The 17,803-nt window shown below is 58.7% G+C and overlaps 1 protein-coding gene and 2 long non-coding RNA genes across 4 annotated transcripts; all 3 read right to left on the bottom strand.

The window, feature by feature from the left end:
- Positions 1–754: 754 nt before the first annotated feature.
- Positions 755–3,805, bottom strand: LOC123383111. 2 transcript variants are annotated; one of them, XR_006592493.1, is made up of 3 exons: positions 3,472–3,805; positions 1,827–2,047; positions 755–1,595 (listed from the first exon to the last, which is right to left on the bottom strand). It is a non-coding gene; the product is annotated as an uncharacterized LOC123383111 (long non-coding RNA). The 2 variants fall into 2 exon arrangements; XR_006592494.1 differs by having other exon boundaries at positions 1,925–2,047; positions 3,472–3,626.
- A 3,561-nt stretch (positions 3,806–7,366) lies between these two features.
- Positions 7,367–10,226, bottom strand: GPIHBP1 (glycosylphosphatidylinositol anchored high density lipoprotein binding protein 1). The gene is made up of 5 exons (XM_045049885.1): positions 10,208–10,226; positions 9,898–10,001; positions 9,240–9,365; positions 8,709–8,825; positions 7,367–8,581 (listed from the first exon to the last, which is right to left on the bottom strand). The coding sequence occupies exons 2-5, from the start codon at positions 9,947–9,949 to the stop codon at positions 8,349–8,351; spliced, it is 528 nt and encodes a 175-aa protein (XP_044905820.1). The 5' UTR covers positions 9,950–10,001; positions 10,208–10,226; the 3' UTR covers positions 7,367–8,348.
- Positions 10,227–10,585: 359 nt separating this feature from the next.
- On the bottom strand, positions 10,586–13,719 carry LOC123383112. Its single transcript, XR_006592495.1, has 3 exons — positions 13,478–13,719; positions 12,863–13,040; positions 10,586–12,383 (listed from the first exon to the last, which is right to left on the bottom strand). It is a non-coding gene; the product is annotated as an uncharacterized LOC123383112 (long non-coding RNA).
- Between the last annotated feature and the right edge of the window lie 4,084 nt (positions 13,720–17,803).

Raw genomic sequence — 17,803 nt, 5'->3', positions numbered from 1 at the left:
TATAAAAATTATGTTTACACAATACTGTGAGTTATTAAGTGTGCAACAGCATTGTGTCTTTGAAAAAACAATGTTATGTACCTTCATTACAAAAATACTCTCTTGCTAAAACCGCCAGCTGAGCTTTCAGCCAGTGCGTCTCTGCTGGCCGAGGGTCTGCCCCGAGGACGACGGCTGCTGGGTGGTCCGCGTGGCGGCTGTGAAGCCAGGGCGGCGGTGGCCAGTTTCAAAATAAGACGGCGGCGTGAGGTTTGCTACGGCCGCGGACGCTTCCTTTCACGAACGATTTCTCTGGAGCAGGTGATGCTGTTTGATAGTATTTCACTCTGGGCCACGGTAAACCTGTCCATTAGAATCACCCTAGCATCCTTGACAAAGTTTTTTTTCAGGTGTCACACAAGAGCTGGTGAAGCAATGCCATAGGGGCTGAACCCCTTGACGCACGACCGTAGAGGCCCCCGGTGACCCTCGTGGTCGGTCAGCTTAGGGGGCATCAGAAGGCAGGCCCCTCGGTGCAGTGCCGCTCAGCCGGAGCCGCGCATCTCGAACACCTGCACAGCTTAGGGAAGCATTGCCTGGACTGCCCTCCCAGGGGTTCTAACTGATGGGTGGGGGCGGGGAAATGGACACACAACACTGGCATTAAAAAAATTTTTTTTAATGCTTATTTATTTTTTGAGAGAGAGAGAAAGAGTGTGAGCAGGGGAGAGGCAGACGCAGAATCTGAAGCAGGCTCCAGGCTCCGAGCTGTCCGCACAGAGCCTGATGCGGGGCTGGAACTCACGAATCTTGAGATCATGACCTGAGCTAAAGTCGGACGCGTAACTGACTGAGCCACCCAGGCGCCCCCCAACGCTGGTATTTTAAAAATGCCCCTGGACGATTCTACTGGGCAGCCAGGTCCAGAGCCACGCTGTTCGGGAGCACAGGTGTGGCGATGCACAAGGGGCTCAGTGAAGCCTTGGACACGGAGCAAGGTGGAGACATAAGAGGCCATCAGGTTTAGTATGCTTCCAAGAAACGCTGATTTCTTACCTGTGGGCTTCTTCCTCAGTTATGGGTCACACACCTAGAAAAACTCACATCTGACTCCTGGAGCCTACGGTTTATGACAAGGTGGGCAGTAAGTACACTCATTCTCCATTTATGTGATCTTCCCCATGTTCATCTGCGGACAGGTTCCCCCGGAGGCAAGTTACTAGGGTGTCGCATGGGTGGCAACAGGCCAGGGCAGCCCGACCCCCAGGTGACATCCGCCGCGTCCCCCGCAGCGTAAATTCACTGTCAGGCCCACCCTGGGCCGAGAGGCTGTGGTCTGCTCGCACAGCTTCTTCCAAGAGGTAAGCTTCCTTCACTCAAGCCTGTGGCATCACTCTGTGACTCTGTTTCCTTCACTTGAGCCCGTGACTCTGTGACGGCGTGCCGTCTGGAAGGAAAGGCCCCCCGCCTGTGGCTGGCGCATTAGACGCTTCCTCCTCTGCAAACATTCCGAAGTCAGGATTTCTGGGATCGGGTCTCTCCAGGTGCGTCTTCTGCGGTGGGATGAGCCGGGTCGTGGCCCCGACACTGCCACATTCACTGCTCATCTCAGGCTCCTTTTGGGAGGACCGAGGACACGGAAGGGGAAGGCATGAGTGAGGCTTTCCCGTGTCTCCATTCCTCCCCCCTCCCCTCATTCTCTAAGACCCTGTGGCCAGGTGGCTCCCCAACCAGCAGGCCCATCACAGAGCCCAGGCAGCCCCCCTGCCGCTCCCTCAGGCGGGATGCACCTCTGTGCAGGGATCCTCCTCTGAGGCTGGGAGGCCTGAGTGTCAGGGGACACTGACCACAATGAGACCCCTCCGCAGCTCTCAGGTGGGGGCCCGTGATCCCCCTCTTTCTGGGAGGTTCCAGATGAGCCTTGGGTCCATCGGCTTCTGCAAACCTGGCGGTCACCAGAGGGCCGGGATTCAGCAATCTCCATCCTCAGGAACGTCCTGCTTTTGGGTCAATGCCTCATCCTCACAGGGAGAACAACGGCAGGAAGTGCACTGTGGCCACCTGCTTCCTGTGTTGGGAGAAAGGAAGTCCTGAGACCACCTTAGGACTCAATCCTGGGGTGGCGTTGGGTCAGTGGACAATGGCAGGCCACCAAGGGGACAATGGGGGGGGGGCAGGAGAGGGGAGGAGCTCAGGGTCGTGGGGAGGACGGAGGCTGCAGGGGAGGGGTGCCCAGGGAGGATCTGCACGTGCCCTCCCCCAGCTGGCAGGTCCTGTGGGCCCAGAAAGGAAGGGGGCACAGCATTCTTCCTCAGCTTGCTCCCAGTGTCAGGGCTGGATGGGGCACCCAGCGCCCTGAGGCAGCCCCAGGCTGGTTTCAAGGTGGGGGTGGCAAGGCACCTTGGGTAGGGGTCCCTCGGCCTTGTTTGTCGACTCCATGTTAGGGGTCACTCGTCGGGCAACAGAAGGGAGCAGGGTGAGTGGGTGGACTCAGTGCTAGGAGGGGAGAGAAGCGATGCCTCCACAGGCCAGCGCGAGGGGCCTGGAGCCCTCACCCCCAGGAACAGCTCCAGGGGTGAGAGCAGGGGCCATCACAGTCAGCCCTGGCATTGGAGCACCGGGGCCTGGCAGCCTCCGCACGGACCCTCGGAGACGGGTTCTGCTTTTCTCCAGTTTTGTGGACAAGAGGACTGAGCACAGACAGGCTACATGGGTGGCCAAGGTCACACAGCCCGCAGCGGTCAGCCCTGGAGCTGCATGGGCTCCTCTGTTGTCTTAGCAGCTCCCGTGTCACACTGACAAAGGTCAGGAAGCCTCGACAGCACCCACGCTTCAGGGCGGAGCCTTTACCCAGGGCCACCAGACTCCAGAAGTTTCCAGCATCAGGCTCTTGAGGAGCACCCTCTGAGGGTCCCAGTACCTGCACGTGCCCTGGGGTGAGGGGCGGGCTCTGAAGGTCACTCAAGCCTGACCAAGGCCCAGAGGCTGGCCCACCGCCTGCAGCCTCTCGCTGTCCTGTGCCGCTGGCCTCTGGGACACGTGTCCTTCCTTGTCGATGGTGAGCCGGGCTTTTGGAGGGGTGCCTCAGGCCCCCTGCTCAGTGTAGAAGCGGGGACCTCACACGAGTGCGCACCGTCACCCACCGGCGGCGCCAGCAGAGCTGACGCACTTTGCCCAGGAGGCCGGTCCAGACGAGGGCCTGGTGTCTGCAGGGCCGACCTCTTCCGGTGGAACCGCCGGGTCACAGGGCGCGCTGGCCCAGTCCCCCCCCCCCCCTCCCGCAGACATCGTGCCAGTCTGCACGCCCGCTTCCAGATTCCTCCGGAGCGCGGCATCCTCGCCGCTCTGATGACGGAAGTTGCGCGGGGCTCCACCACCCACACGCGCTACAAGCTCCCGAGGGCGGTGGTGCGGGTCCACGATCCCGGTTCCAGTGCGGAAGCGGGGCCTGGGAGTTGTTAACCTTCAAAATAAAACTTCCAGTCGTCTTACCAGCAATAATGGGTTTGTTCGGGAATGGCAGAGAGCCGCAGCCCCGGCAAAGCAAGACCGCAGGCAAGTAAGTCCGCAGAGCCAGGAAGGAGAAGGCTCTTTTACAGAGAAGAGGCGGGGCTGGGAGGGGCTGTTGTAAACTCAAAGTCCATTGGACTAAACTGGGAGCTGGAAGTGTAGTGGCTGCTCATTGGCTGGGCTGTGACAGCCTCTCATTGGCTGGGCTGTTGCCGGGGCAGGAGGAAATCTTCCTTCCACCTGCCCAGCGGTAAAGGAGTAGGGAAAGTGGTAGGACCGTCAGGACCGCTCTCTTCCTGTTGCATTTGCGGGAGAGTAGCGGGTGTGAGAGCTCCCCCTGCCGAAACTCCCCGCTCCCATGTAAGTGAGGTTTCCTTTCCTGACTTTTCTCAGGTGGGGTACCTGCCAGCAGGCTGAGGCGGGGAGGACGCCTTCCGGTCGGGAGGGGCTCTCTATGGGGCATGCGCATGGGGTCTGCAGGCGAGCGACCGCACAGCCTCCTGAGGCCGGCCCAGGCCGAATCACCATCGAGACCACCAGCTCTGCAGGACAGGGACACCCTGGGGAATCGGGTGGTGGGGGTGGGGTTTGCGGGTGGGGTTTGCAGAGAGGGGCGTGTCTCCATTTACAGAGAAGGTCTGTGTGCAGAACCCAGTGCTCTCGGGCCGGGTGGATGTTGCTACTGCAGAACTTATGGGGGACACGGGCATGACAAGGGCCATGACAGGTCACTGAGCACCGTGATGGACAGATGGAGGGAGTACTGAGGAAGCCAGCAGGAGCATGTAATCCTGCCTGGTGGCCAAATGTGGTCATAAAGGCCACGGGCGGGAGCCTGGTGCCTGTGAGCTGAATTCTTGGCTTTTTGAGCATGTGCTACGGCACCCCCATCTGTCTGCAGGCCCCCCCACCTGCGCCAGGCTGTCACCATCAGGCCCCATCTCCCCCATCCTTGGCAAACACCTCCCTAAACTCAGCCCAGGGCTGACGCCACTCTCGCTGCCCTCACGGAGCTCTGTCTCAGCCCCTTGTTAGTGGCCGGATTACGTCCCCAAGATCCATACACTGAGTCCTGCTCTCAGGGCCGCAGAGGGTGACTGTGCTTGGAGATGGGTCTTTATGGAGGTGATTAAGGTAAAGGAGGTCACTGGGAGCCCTGATCCAGGCCGACTGGTGTCCTTACAAGAAGAGAAGCAGACATGCTGGGGGGGGGGGGGGGACGAGCATGTGAGGACACGGGGACAACCAGCCTGTGTGGACCAGGGAGGAGTCCCATTCCCCAGACACCTGGTTCCAAGGGAGGGTGAGCGTTGGGGTAACCTTTGCTGCCCCAGTGCCCAAGGGGGGTGGGTTCTGGGGAGGCCTGTCACCCTCGGGCTCTGTCACTGTCCCTCTCACACCCTCTGGGGTCTGCCTGCATCCTCCCCACCCCTACCCCCTACCCTGGGGCCGCCCGCTTCCTTGGGGCATTAGATCCCCACGTCTCTGTGCCTGTGTCCTCAGATGGTTAGAGCTCGCGGGAGGGAGGTGTGGTTAGAATCTGTCCCATGAATTATTGGAATCTCTGTGACAGCCAGCGGTGGCGCGTGGCTCCAGGCACAGCTGCGTGTGGGCAGTGGCGCATCCGGCGGAGAGAAGGGTGTTCTGTCACCTCAGGCTGGGCATGACTGCAGCCTCTAGGCACAGGCGGCCGTGCCCACAGGGGCAGCGTGGGGGCTCGCCCTCCCCCACCGGCCCATCATATATTCAACCTTAAAAATCCTGACCCTGGGGCGCCTGGGTGGCTCAGTTGGTTGAGTGTCTGACTTCAGTTCAGGTCATGGTCTCACGGCTCTTGAGTTCGAGCCCCACGTCGGGTTCTGTGTTGACAGCTCAGAGCCTGGAGTCTGCTTTGGATTCTTTGTCCCTCTCTCTCTCTGCCCCTCCCTCGCTCATGCTCTGTGTCTTTCTCTCTCTCTCAAGAATAAATAAAACATTAAATTAAAAAAAAAAACTCCTGACCCTCTAGGAGCCTGAATCCGATCATGAGCAAAGGCGGGGTCGTCTGAATCCTGTCTGGATGGCAGGTGTATACTTAGGGGCCACGCAGGGGCTGACAGCCACCCCTGACTTCTGGGCTGTGGCCCCTGTGACCAGGTGAGCCCTTCCGCTGGGCCCTGGGACTGGGCTTTATCCTCCTTGGGTCCGAGGCCCAGCGCGCAGCCAGGCAGGCGTCCAGGGGGGTCTGTGTTGGGCGGTGCTAAACTCACTGGCTGACATCCAGGTCCCAATCCCTGGAGCCTTGGACGTGTGGCCTCATAGGCACAGGGCCTTTGCAGATGTGATGGGCTTGAGGGTCTGGGGATGAGAGATTGTTCTCGATTATCTGGTGGTCTCAGGTCACCACAAAGGCCCTCGAAAGGGGTTGGTGGAGGGAGATTTGAGGCAGAAGACGGTGCAGAGACAGAGGTTGGAGGGGGGCTGCGAGCCGGAGCATAGGAGGCCATGAGGAAGCGAGGGAGCGGGGGCTCCTTGCTAGAAACAATAGGGTGTCCTGCGGCACTGGCCAGAGACTGAGTACAGGAGGTGGCTCACGTGGCTGTGGGGGCCGAGAGGTGTCCCCCCTGCCTCTGCGAGCTGGAGACCCAGAAGCCTGAGGAGTGGGGGCCCCGGTGCCTGAGGACAGGGGAGGACGGACATCAAGCTCTAGAAGGGTGAACTTGCCCTTCCCGCCTTTTCATCCTTTCGGGCCCTCCCCTCTGCGGCAGATTGGGTGAGGCGCACCCACTCGGGCAGGGTCGATCTTTTTACTCAAATGCTAATCTCTTCTGGAAACTCACAGACACACCCAGACATCCTGGGGCACCTTCCATCCGGTCAGGCTGACACGTAAAACGGGCCGTAGCAGCTCCCAAAAGCACAGCCTGCCGACGCCTTCGTTTCAGTGTCTCCTTGTTCAGGCGGACTTGTTGGGGTGGCGGGGACACTGGGCTTGTTGGGGTGGCTGGGAGGGGCAGTGTTTCGGGACAGGGTGCCCGGCAGGCAGGCTTCTCTGCGCCGCGTCAAGTCCTCACCACATCTGAGCCTGCCTCCTCCTGTGCCCTCAGGAGCAGGTTAGAGCCCCGGGAGGGGTCAGGCTGCCCCTTCTGCTTCCCTAGGCGCGGGAATGGGGAGGGGGCAGGTCCTGGCAGGGCCCCAGGACCCCAGAGAAGAAGCTGTCGCAGAATCAGGAGCCTGAGGCCAGGGCGGGCTCTGTAGCCTGCACCTGGTGCCGAGGACCGTGAAAGAGGGTCAGCTCCAGAGATGTTGGGGGGTCCTGTGCACTCAGACTTAGATCACTTAGAGCAGGCTCTAAGGCAGAAGCTGGAGGGAGAATTCTGTGACGCAGAAGCACCCAGTGTTTCTAAGGGGGGAGGAGCAAGGCTAATCAGGTCTCTTTTGGTCGTGAGGGACTCCCATCAGCACGTGCAGGAGGTGGGGCCCGTGGGGTTGCACCGACAACAGTTCACTTTTGCTGAGTGTGCACTGCCTGCTGGGCGTGTGGCGTTCGCCGGGCCTCACTGAGGCTGGCCCGGCCAGGAGGGCCCTTCTCCCCTCCCACCTAGTAGACAGGGAAACCCAGCTGGGGGGTGAAGGCGTTCATCTCGGTCATGGAGCCGGTGGGGCGTGGCGTTCACCCAGGGTTGTGGAACCGGGGACCTGGGCTTACCTAACATTTTAACTCAGTGTGGCCCCCGAGCTCTGCTGTTCTCCGATGTGCTTTAGTAGGGGGCCGTGTGGGTGGGTGTGTGCCCATGAGTGTGTGCACTAGCGGGAGTAATGTGAGAAGGGATGCACGTGTGGGAGTGCACACGTATGATAGAATGTGAAAAGGCAATGACAGAGAAACCCAGACAACTGGCTTCAACCCCACAGCAATTTATTTCTCTCCCAAGGAAAGGGGTCCTAAGGTAGGCAGCGTGGGGCTAGTACAGTGGTTCCTGGTCCAGCGATCCAGGCCCTTTCCTCCATGCTGCCCTACTAGCCTCAGTGTGCTGCCTCATGGTGCAAAGTGGCTGCTGAGCCCCAGCCATCATTTCAGGGAACAGGAAGGAGGAAGGAGAAGAAGAAAGACATGTCACTTCCACCTCAGGGATCTGTCCCCCCCACCAGACCTGGAGGTTTTCATTAATAAGGAAAGAAGGAAACAGAGAGTGGGAAGCTGTCTACCTGCTGGAGATCCTTGACAGGCAGTGGAGGACCCTGGGCTTCCCTACCCTGGGGATGTTGAGCTGGTGGAGATCAAGGGCCTTGTTCCACACTTATCCATGGAGAAACTGAGGCCCAGACCCAGGCTTCCTCCCTCCTGTCCCAGGGCTCTGTCTTGGCACCAGTCAGGAAGGCCAAGAGCCCAGCAGCCAACGGTGCCAGCCTGGCCACAGTGGACACTGGGGCACACTTGGGTTCTCTTCCCAGCCCCTCCCACTGCCCACTTCTCAAGAACCCAGGCAACAATCACGGGCATGGAGGCGTTTCAGTGGCGGGAGGGTGAGGAGAGAATGGGGCCGCCCCCCTCGCCCCCCACTCCGGCATATGACACGTGTTTTCTCTCCCCAGGCTGTGTGGACCCACCCTCTGAGCAGCTGAGGCCTGGACCTGAGGCCCACGTCCTGGCACAGGCAGTAGGGAGAGAGGCTGCAGATGCCAGACAGATCGGACACGCGGGGACACGCGGGGGCACGCGGGGGAGGGAGGAGCCAGTGCTGGCCGTACCCCTGAAGTCGCTCCACGTTTATTCTCCAAAGCCGGGGGGTGGGGGACGGGCAGGTGGGTAAGGCACTGGAGTGAGTGCTGGCCATCCAGGGTGTGAGCCCGGCTGGGGTCGGGGTGGGACCACCCACTCAGGACGCCACGGCCTGAAGGCCAGGGAGGAGGCTGAGGAGGACAGTGGCCACCAGACTGGGGCTGCCCTGGGGGCTCCCTGCCCCCCTGCCCAGTGGGTCCTGCCAGGGTGGGAGGTTGCAGAGTGTGGACTGGCAGCAGGTCACGGTCATCAGGGTCCCCTCCACTGTCTTGGCGAAGGGCTGACACGTGTCTGCGCACCATGTCGAGTAGGTGGTCAGAGGGCCCGACCCTGGGAGGGAACGGCTTGGTCACCCGGGACGGGCCGAGGCAGGGGGGAGGCCCCGCTCCGGGCTGTGTGCTTTCGGCAGGGGGAGACGGGGCTCCTCCCTCTGCAGCCACCCCAGTGGCCCGCTCACCGGTGTTCCCGTGGGAGATGACGGCTTTGCAGAAGCTGTGGCTGTGGACGCAGTTCTGAATCCGGTCACAACTCTCCCCCCTGTGCAGGGCCTGGCAGGAGTAACACTGCAGCACGGCTGAGAGGCGAGGAGGGCTCAGGAGGGGCCGCGGCCCGCCCCCCGCGCCTCCCCCTGCGGCCCGTGCTGCTGCCAGCTCTCACTCCTCTGAGAGCCTGCCCTGCAGGAGCCTCCCCGCACCCCTTCCGCCCCCCTTCTCTGCGCCCGGGGCCTCTGCGCTAGTCTCCCCGTGCCGGGCCTCCACCGCGCCCTCCCCGCCCCGCAGCGGCTCCGACTCTAGGCTCCCTACTCTGGACGGTGGTGGAGGGTCCCAGCCAGGGGAGAGGTGACGGGTGTGCCGAGGGCCAGGGCTCTTCCTCCCCCTCCCCCGGCAGGCAAGGTGACACACGGTCCCCCTATGCCAGCCGCCAGCGAGCCCGGCACTCAGCGGGGCGCACACAGTGCCTGCGCCCTCGGGTCGGGGGAGACGGGCACCTCTGCCCCTGCCGCCTGTAGTCACACTGGCCTCCTCCTCCTCTTCCTCATCGTCATCGTCATAGCCATCCAGCCCAAAGTCCGTGTCGTTGTCCTCCTCCTCCTCGCCCTGCACCTGCCCTCTGCCTGGCCACACAGGCACGTCTGTGAACCCCTGCTACCCGCGCACAGGGGACACACGCTCGAGGCTGTGTCCCCTCCCCGCCCCCCGCCTGTGCTTCACCACTTCTGTGCTCTCTCCCTCCCCACCGTGTCCCCCCTGCTCGCCCCCAAGCTGGCGGCCCTGCTGGCCCCCAAGCTGGTGGCCCTGCTGGCGTGTGGCCTGGCGTTGTCTCTACCGACAGCATCCGCGGCCGTGGGCCAGCCCTTTGCAGCAGCTGCCCCCCACCCGGAACCCCTCAGGGTGGGCTAGTTTACAGAAGAGGAAACCGAGACCGGGACCTGCATTTTGAAGAAGTGAAATCTGGGCTAGGGAGGGGCAGGTTTGGGGATCTGTGGGAGCCCAGGACAGCTGACGTCCACCTCCCTCTGGCCTCAGATTCCAGCCCGATCCCTTTCTCCCCAGTCCCGCCCCAGGCTGGGTGTCCCGAGGGGCCCCATGGGCCCGGACGATGCCGCCCCCCCCCCTTGCTGCAGGGGTGTCCCCTTGCCCCAGTACCTGGCTGCTGGCACAGCAGCAGGGCCAGGAGAACGGCCGTGGGCACCTTCATCCTGCCGGGGTTGCCGGGGCTGTGTGCTTGTCTCCTTGCTCAGGCGCTGGATCTGTGGGAAGTGGGACAGAGGGCACTTCTGGGGGCTTCCTGGAGGCCCCTGGGCCCCGGCCCCCCCCAGCTCCAGCCTCAAACAATGGGCCTCACTCTGGCCCCAGAGCCAGGCATCAGGCCAGGGACGGCCATTTCCCTCCCTGACTTCGGGGGCCGGGGGGAACGGGAAGTCACTGTGGTCGGCCTTGGGGGCGTCCTGTCCACCTGTGCCGCTACTCCCCAGCCTGGCTCGCTCGTTGGCCCGCAAACCTGGCCCCGGAAGCCGTCCTGCCCACCCGCCCTGCACCTGCGCCCCCTGGGAGCCAGCCCCGGCTGCGCAGACACCGGAGCTTGGCGTCCCGGACCCTCAAGCTGCGTATCACTGACCTTCAACCCTGAGTCAGCCTCGCCAACGTTCCACAGCTGCTCGGAGAGTATTTTAATACAAACACCATGGCTGTGCCCGCTATGCACACCCCCCCCCCCCCAAGGCTTTGGTGGGTGAAGCTAGCTCTGCCTGTACCCGAGGGGCTCATCCCTCACCTGCTGAGACGGCATCTCCTCGGAGAGGCCTTCCAGCGCCCACCCACCACACACCCTATCCCTCCCTGACCTTGGAGGTACCCCCGGCCTCTCCCCATGCTGCTTGCTGAGTGGGAGCTGGCTGGGCAGGGCGGGGGGGAAGCTTCCTGGGAGCCTCAGGGACCCGCCTTCCCTTCTCCTGCCCTCCAGCTGGTGGTGTATCGTGTGAAAGCCAGCCTGGCAGGCCCCCCACCTGTCTCCCCGGGGGCACCCTTCCTCCTTTACCGGCCACAGACCTGAAGGGGTGTCAAGAGCCCCTCCCCCCTTCCTGGTGGGACCGAGGAGTCGGGTGGGGCAGGGGGCTGGCTTGGACCTGGAGCCGGGGCTGCCTGCCTCAGTGCCCAGGCCCCTCCCTTGGCCTCTCTGGGTTGGTGTCCCTGACTGTCCACAGGCGGCACCTGTCTGAGCCCGGGTTCCAGGACACGGCGCCTCCTGCAGACCCCAGCGCGGGACTTGGCTCCCTTAGAGGGAGCCACCCCCTACCCACAGGGCTCAGGGCTGGTGGCTGGGGCCCATGTTTAGAGCCTGCATGGTAAACGGCCTGTGCCCTGGGCTCAGAGCCCTTCTAGGTCAGGGCTTCCTCCCTCGGCCATGCCCATATCCAGGGGCAGCCCGGGGGCCCCAGCTCCCTGCCCGAAGACCCCTGCACAGCACGGACCCGGTCCTGCCTGCTCTCCCCAGTTTGGCCGGGCTGGCTCCAGTGGGTGGCTCCCCCACCCCCAGACCTGGCTTCCCTCAGGCCAAGTGGATTTAGCAGGTCATTCTGCTCTTCCTGCCAGTTGTGGCCCCGGGCACACTTCCTCTTGCCCTGGCAGAGGAGGAGACGGTGGGGGCAGGGCCACAGGCCCTGCTTTCCTTGGGGAACTGTGCTGTCCTGCGCTCGGAGCCCCTATTCTATCCCTACCCTCATCCTCCCTGTGTCGGCCTCTGTTAATCTGATCCAGACCTGGGAAAGGGTGAAGTGTTTCTGGCTGAGGGGCAAAGGTCTGACATCTGTGGGGACAGGAAGGGCATCCGTCCCACCTGCAGGACACAGGAACGGGGGAATGGAGCTTTGGGGGGCAGATGTGGGCTGTGGGGACAGATGGGGTCTCCACCGCCCTGCACCCCCACTCACACCCAGGAGCCTGTGCCGTGACTGTCCGCGTCTCAGAAGCTCATCCGTTCATTCCTCCATGCGTGCAGGCACCCATCGTTTGTTTGTTCAGCCTGGCCCCCACCTCCCCCTACACACATCCACACCCCGGAACCCTCAGTGCTCATTTTCTCTAGTCCTTGGACACCCCTGACCCCATCCCCCTCAACCTTGCAGAGTCTCACCTCCTCTCTCCCCGCAAGCACTGTGGTGGAGGGTGACCGAGGGTCCCCGGCATCTGGCACCACAGTGGAGCTGCCCACAGCCTATCAGCGCCCCCCGCTCCCGCACCCTCCTGGCCCCACTTCTCTGGGGACCTCTGGGGGTCCCCACCGTCCTCCTCCGGCCCTGATGACTCCAGGGACCTCACAGAGGTGAAACATACAGTGTTCGTCCTTTGTGACTGGCTGATTGCACCGAGCAGAATCTGCACTGACAGATTTCCCCTCCTTTTTAAGGCCGAACAGTCTTCCGTTGTGTGGCCCCACTGCATTTTCTTTGCCCATTCCTTCGGCCCCAGACGGACGCTGGGATGGCGAGCGAGTTCTGGCTGCCGTGACTCGCTGTGTGCACACGATGGGCGAGTGTCTTCAGGTCCCTGCCTTCACTCTGGGTGTGTGCTCAGGGCTGGGGTTGCTGGAGCATATGTGAGTCTGTGTTTAATTGGTATTGGTGTCTGTCCTTCTGCATGTAAACACACGTGTGTCTCATTAAAAAAAAAGATAATAAAAAGCCTTGAAAATCTCCCTCTTTCCTTGCCAACTCCTTCCTTGTGCGGCTCTCCGGGCGAGTGGTGACATTCACCAGCCAGGAGCTGAGCTCTCATCCATTGGTCACTAAGCACAGGGTTCCACGCGGAAACATGGAAGGGGGTCAGAACAACCCGGAGGTGGTGGCTCCAGCCGCGTGGCAACCGCCCCCTCCACGCCGCCTGCCCACCAGGCCGCCCCTCCCTTGGCCTGGGGCACTGGAGGGACACTAGGCACTGCCATCCCCAGAGACCCGCTCCTCACTCCGTGCCCCTGCTGAGGGGTTCCTTGCTTGGCCCCCCAGATGTCTGGGGCACCAGTGCTTTATATTGGGGCTCCCCTTGGGAACATCCATGAGGGGGGACATCATGCGTGTCACTTATCTCATTAGAAATCAATCTCCCTCACACTCACATCTTAGAAAAACTCTGAAAATTATTTTGCAGGGTTTCTCTGCAGCCGTATAAAGGAATGAAGAAGCTGTGTCCTGAGTCAGAAAGATACGACTTGGCACGCTGCGCTGCACGATCTCTCCCGTCTCCAGAGTACCGTCTTCCATTCAAATACGCGCCCGCTGGGCCTGTCCATGACCCTGCAGAGGAAACAGTGGGGGCAGGGGAAAAGGCCTGGGGGCCTGTCAAATACGCGCCCCCTGGGCCTGTCCATGACCCTGCAGAGGAAACAGTGGGGGCAGGGGAAAAGGCCTGGGGCCTGGAAAGAAAGACCCTGATGACGGAGATGGAGACAGGAGTCTGCGAGGGGGTGGGGATCACTTAAGTTGAACGTGAAGGCGGGGAAGCTCCAGGACCGCCCGGGGGTCCCAGGTTGCGCGGGAGCCCCACATGGGTGCTGGGCTGGGTCCGGCCCCCAGGCTTGGCTGGTTGCTGAGGCCCGTCTGGGAGCAGTATGTCTGCACATCCATGGACAGCAGAGGACCTGTGTCCTGGGGAGGTCCCACTTGGATTCCTGGCAGGTATGATGGCAGAATTTCAGATACAGGGTGTGAAGATTAATAAAAGCAAACCTCACTTGGAACGGAGCTGGGAGGCCAGCACCGGCAGCTCTCATCCCCGACCACTCCTCAAAATCGAGTCCAGACAGGAGACCTACGCCTTGCGGGCTACCGGCTACCAGGCTAGAGGAAGGAAAGTTTCCTCCTCCCCCAGCAACAGTCCAGCCAATGAGAGACAGTCACAGCTCAGCCAATGAAGAGCCACTACACTTCCAGTTTAGCCCAATGGACTTTCAGTTTACAACAGCCCCGCCCCCTCCCCCGCCCCCGCCATAAAAGAGCTTTCTCCGCTTTGTTCCGGGCACTTGCTCATTGCTTGCTTGTCCTGGCTTGTTGTTCTCTGCTCTTCCTTAATCTATTTTTTTGCTGGTAGGGTAAGGGGCTGTTTTATTTTTAAGTGTTAGAAAAAAAAATCCAATGGAGTAAAGTTGAAGACCTACCTGGCAGTCATGAATCAGGCACCGTCCCTTCTAGCAAGTAGAGGACAGCTAGGAGATGTTGTACAAGATGGAAAGATTTCGTAGGGGGAGCGCACGGAGGTCATAGGTGTTAGCCTTCATCTAAAACCTGTTCATATAATTCGAGTCAGGCGGTGCTTACTCTTTCCTGTCTGGATTCTTTCACTCCTGGTAGGCCTGCGAGGTCCGCCTGTATTGTGGAAGTCCCATAGCATCTGTTTCTTTTAAGCGCTACACAGTATCGTGTCATGGGAATACGCCATAATGTTTCAAAAATCACCGTACAGCTGATGAGCTTTGGACAGTTTTCAGTTTTGAGCTGTTTGAAATAGCGCTGCTAAGAACATTCTTGTTTCATGAAAAGGATTGTGATAGAATTTACATACAGCTAAGTGTGCAAACTGAAGTGTATAGATTAATGATGTTATACATATATACAGTAAAACCCTGGGTTACGGGGAACTTGTTCTGCGACTGTTCGGCAGGACGAGCAAACATTTCTAATAAACTTTAACTTGATAAACGAGCGATGTCTTGCAATACGAGTAGTGTGTGATCCCAAAGGTCCCATGATCACAACTGAGCCAATGGTTCTTCTGTCTCTCTCTCTGGGATTGTGGGTGATTGTCGCCCATGCTTGGATGCTCGGTCTCAGGCCATGGTGTTTGCCAGTGATTTTTCAGAATGCTGGAAGGTGCCCACAGCGGGAGCTAGTGCATTTTTTTTTTTTTTTTTTTTTGTCACTGCAAAGCACCTGTGGACAGTCCTTTGCGTTTCCATCCAAGAGTGAGCTTAGGAATGCTTTGCCTCATTCTAGGTCAGGTCGCCTGCAGAAACAGACCCTTTCCTCTGCTGCCTTGTTGCCAATTGCATGAAATACAGTATATGACAAAACATTATTAACACTGTGCTGTGGTCAACATCTGTGCGAGTGTATGCAATAGCCCCCATGTAGAAAAAGGTTGAAAAGAAAGGCGGCGAAAAGAAGGAGGGGATTACAGTGAAAGTTAAGAAGGAAATCATCGAGAAGTATGAGCGAGGCAGGTGAGTGGCCGAAATCGTAAGATTTTTACAAGAAGCCTATGTCGGCCATTTGCACAATACTAAAGAAGAAATAAGTGGGCTAGATGCAGCTAAAGGAGTCATGAGAATATCAAAACAATGGCCATGTGTTCTGGAAGATGCAGGAAAGTTGCTTCTGGCTTGGATAAACGAGAAGTGACTGGCAGGTGATACTGTGACCGAGAACTTTATCTGTGAGAAGGCAAAGGCCTCGTACACCGACCTCGTAAGTAAACCGCCTCGTAGGTCAACAGAAAACAAAGACAGCTTCGAGGCAAGCAGGGGATGGTTTGATAACTTTAAGAGAAGTGGCATCCGTAGTGTTGTGAGGCTGGGAGAGGCTGCGAGTTTGGACGCTAACGCAGCGGAGGCATTTGCTACCGAGTTCCAGAAGCTCATGGCTTCCAAGGGTCACCTGCCGGAGCAAGTTTTTAACTGTGATGAGACGGGGCTTTTTTGGAAAGAGATGCCAAAGAGGATGCACATTATAGAAGAAGAGAACGCAGTGCCCGTCACAGGCCCGTGAAAGACCGTCGCACCCTCTCTTTTCGTGCTAACGCAAGCAGGGGTTTCAAAGTCAAGCCCCTGCTCGTTTGTCATTCTGAGAATCCACGAGCCTTCAGGAAATGCACGATGTAGAGGAGCCAGTTAAACGTTACGTGGAGGTCCATCAGCAAGGCTTGGGTCACTCGTATCTTGTTCGTTGAGTGGATCAACGAGGCCTCCGGTCCTGCAGTGAAGAAATACCTTTTAGAGAAGAATTTGCCGCTCAAAGCCTTGCTGGTTATGGGTAATGCCCCTGCTGAGCCTCCAGGCTTTGAGGACGACTTGCTGGAGGAATTCGAGTTCATTAAGGGCAGGTTCCTTCCTCCCAACACCACTCCAGTCCTCCAGCCCATGGAGCAGCAGGTCATTTAGAACTTTAAAATTTTTTTTTTCAACGTTTATTTATTTTTGGGACAGAGAGAGACAGAGCATGAACGGGGGAGGGGCAGAGAGAGAGGGAGACACAGAATCGGAAACAGGCTCCAGGTTCTGAGCCATCAGCCCAGAGCCCGACGCGGGCTCGAACTCACGGACCGCGAGATCGTGACCTGGCTGAAGTCGGACGCTTAACCGACTGCGCCACCCAGGCGCCCCTAGAACTTTAAAAGGCTTTACACCAAAGCCCGACTTCAGCGATGCTTCGAGGTGACCAAAGGATAAACCTCACCCTCCAAGTTTTGGAAAAATCATTTCCATACCATGAACTGCCCCAAGATCATCGATAAAGCCTGGGATGGGGTCACCAAGAGAACCTTCAATTCTGCTTGGAGAACACTGTGGTCTGATTGCGTTCTTGGACATGACGTAGAGGGGCTTGCTCATGAACAGCAGCCGTCAGCTGTCAATGAAACTGTGACTTTGGCTCGGGTCATCATCTCATGGCTCATGAGTTTGAGTCCCACGTCAGGCTCTTAGGCTGACAGTTCAGAGCCTGGAGCTTGCTTTGGATTCTGTGTCTCCCTCTCAAAACTAAATAAAGATTAAAAACGTATTGTATCTTCTTTACTATTTTGTATTATATTACAGTATTGTAATCATTTTTATATGCTTATTTTTGGGTTGTGGAATGAATCACCCGAGTTTCCTTTCTTTCTTTTGGGGAAATTTGCTTTGATATACAAGTGCATTGGATTACAAGCATGTTTCCAGAATGAATTATGCTCACAAACCATGGTTTTACTATACATAGTAACAAGCACTCATATCAAGATACAGAGCATTCCAGAAACCCAGAAGGCTCCCTTGGGCTCCTCTCAGTCAGTATCCATCCCCCGAAGGTAACCACTATTCTGACTCTAATACTATACGTTGCTTTTGTCTGTTTAACCATTCTGTGTAAATGGCATCATACAGTGTCAGCTGCTTTCTGTTTGGCTATTTGCATCCGGCTGTAGTGCTTGTGAGAACCACTCTGGGGCTGTGTGTGTCCGCAGTCTGTCCGTATGCATTTTTGTTACCTGGTAGTGTTGATCGTGTGGGAATTCTGGAGCTGGTACCTAATCTACTGTGGGCAGCCTTGGGCTTGTTTCCAGTTTGGGCTTTGATGACGAATGCTGCTCTGCACATTCTTGCACATGTTTTGGTATAAACAAGCCTTCCCGTCTGGTAGACACGGGGGGTGAGACTCACGTGTGACCCGCTTTGGGAGGTGCCACCAAACACCTTCCAACACGTCTCCACCCGTATTGTGAGAGAGTTCCAGTTGCTCCACGACCTCACCGACACTTGGTGTTGTCAGTCTTTTAAACTGTAGCCGTTCTGGGGCCCGTAGTAGTGCCTCATTGTGCTGTCAGCCTTTCGTGTGTGGAAACTGGTCAGTGGATTCCAAAATGCATATGAAACCAGCCACACCCTGGAGTCCCTTCCGCTCTCTACTTCTGCTTGCTTGTTTCTCTGTCCCCCAGGGGTGGCCTCTGCCTCGACCAAAGGCAAATTCTCAGGCTCCCACGATCACAAGGTCCCCAGTGTTTGGGGGGCGGCTGGGGGTTTCCAGGGCAGGTCTGCAGGTCTCCCACCTCTGGATTTCAGTTCCTCCTGCCTTTGGTGCTCCTCCAGCTCTCTTGAGTTTTAAAAAGATGGTTTCTGTGATTTACCTGGCTTTTCTTATCGTCAGTGGGAGCCTTAGGCCACAGCAGATGCCTTTCTCCTGCAATGGAAGTCAGCCATTAGGGAAGCGAGGGGGCGAGTGGTGTTCATTGAGACTCTCCAGTCAGAGTGGCGCCAGCCAGGCACGACCTCCAGGGCTAGGCTGGGGGTGCAGTTACATGCAGGGCATTT

Source organism: Felis catus, chromosome F2 (assembly GCF_018350175.1).
Source record: "Felis catus isolate Fca126 chromosome F2, F.catus_Fca126_mat1.0, whole genome shotgun sequence".
Classification (NCBI taxonomy): domain Eukaryota; kingdom Metazoa; phylum Chordata; class Mammalia; order Carnivora; family Felidae; genus Felis; species Felis catus.
Note: the sequence above shows the minus strand (reverse complement) of the source record. Positions and strands in the feature narration are given on the sequence as shown.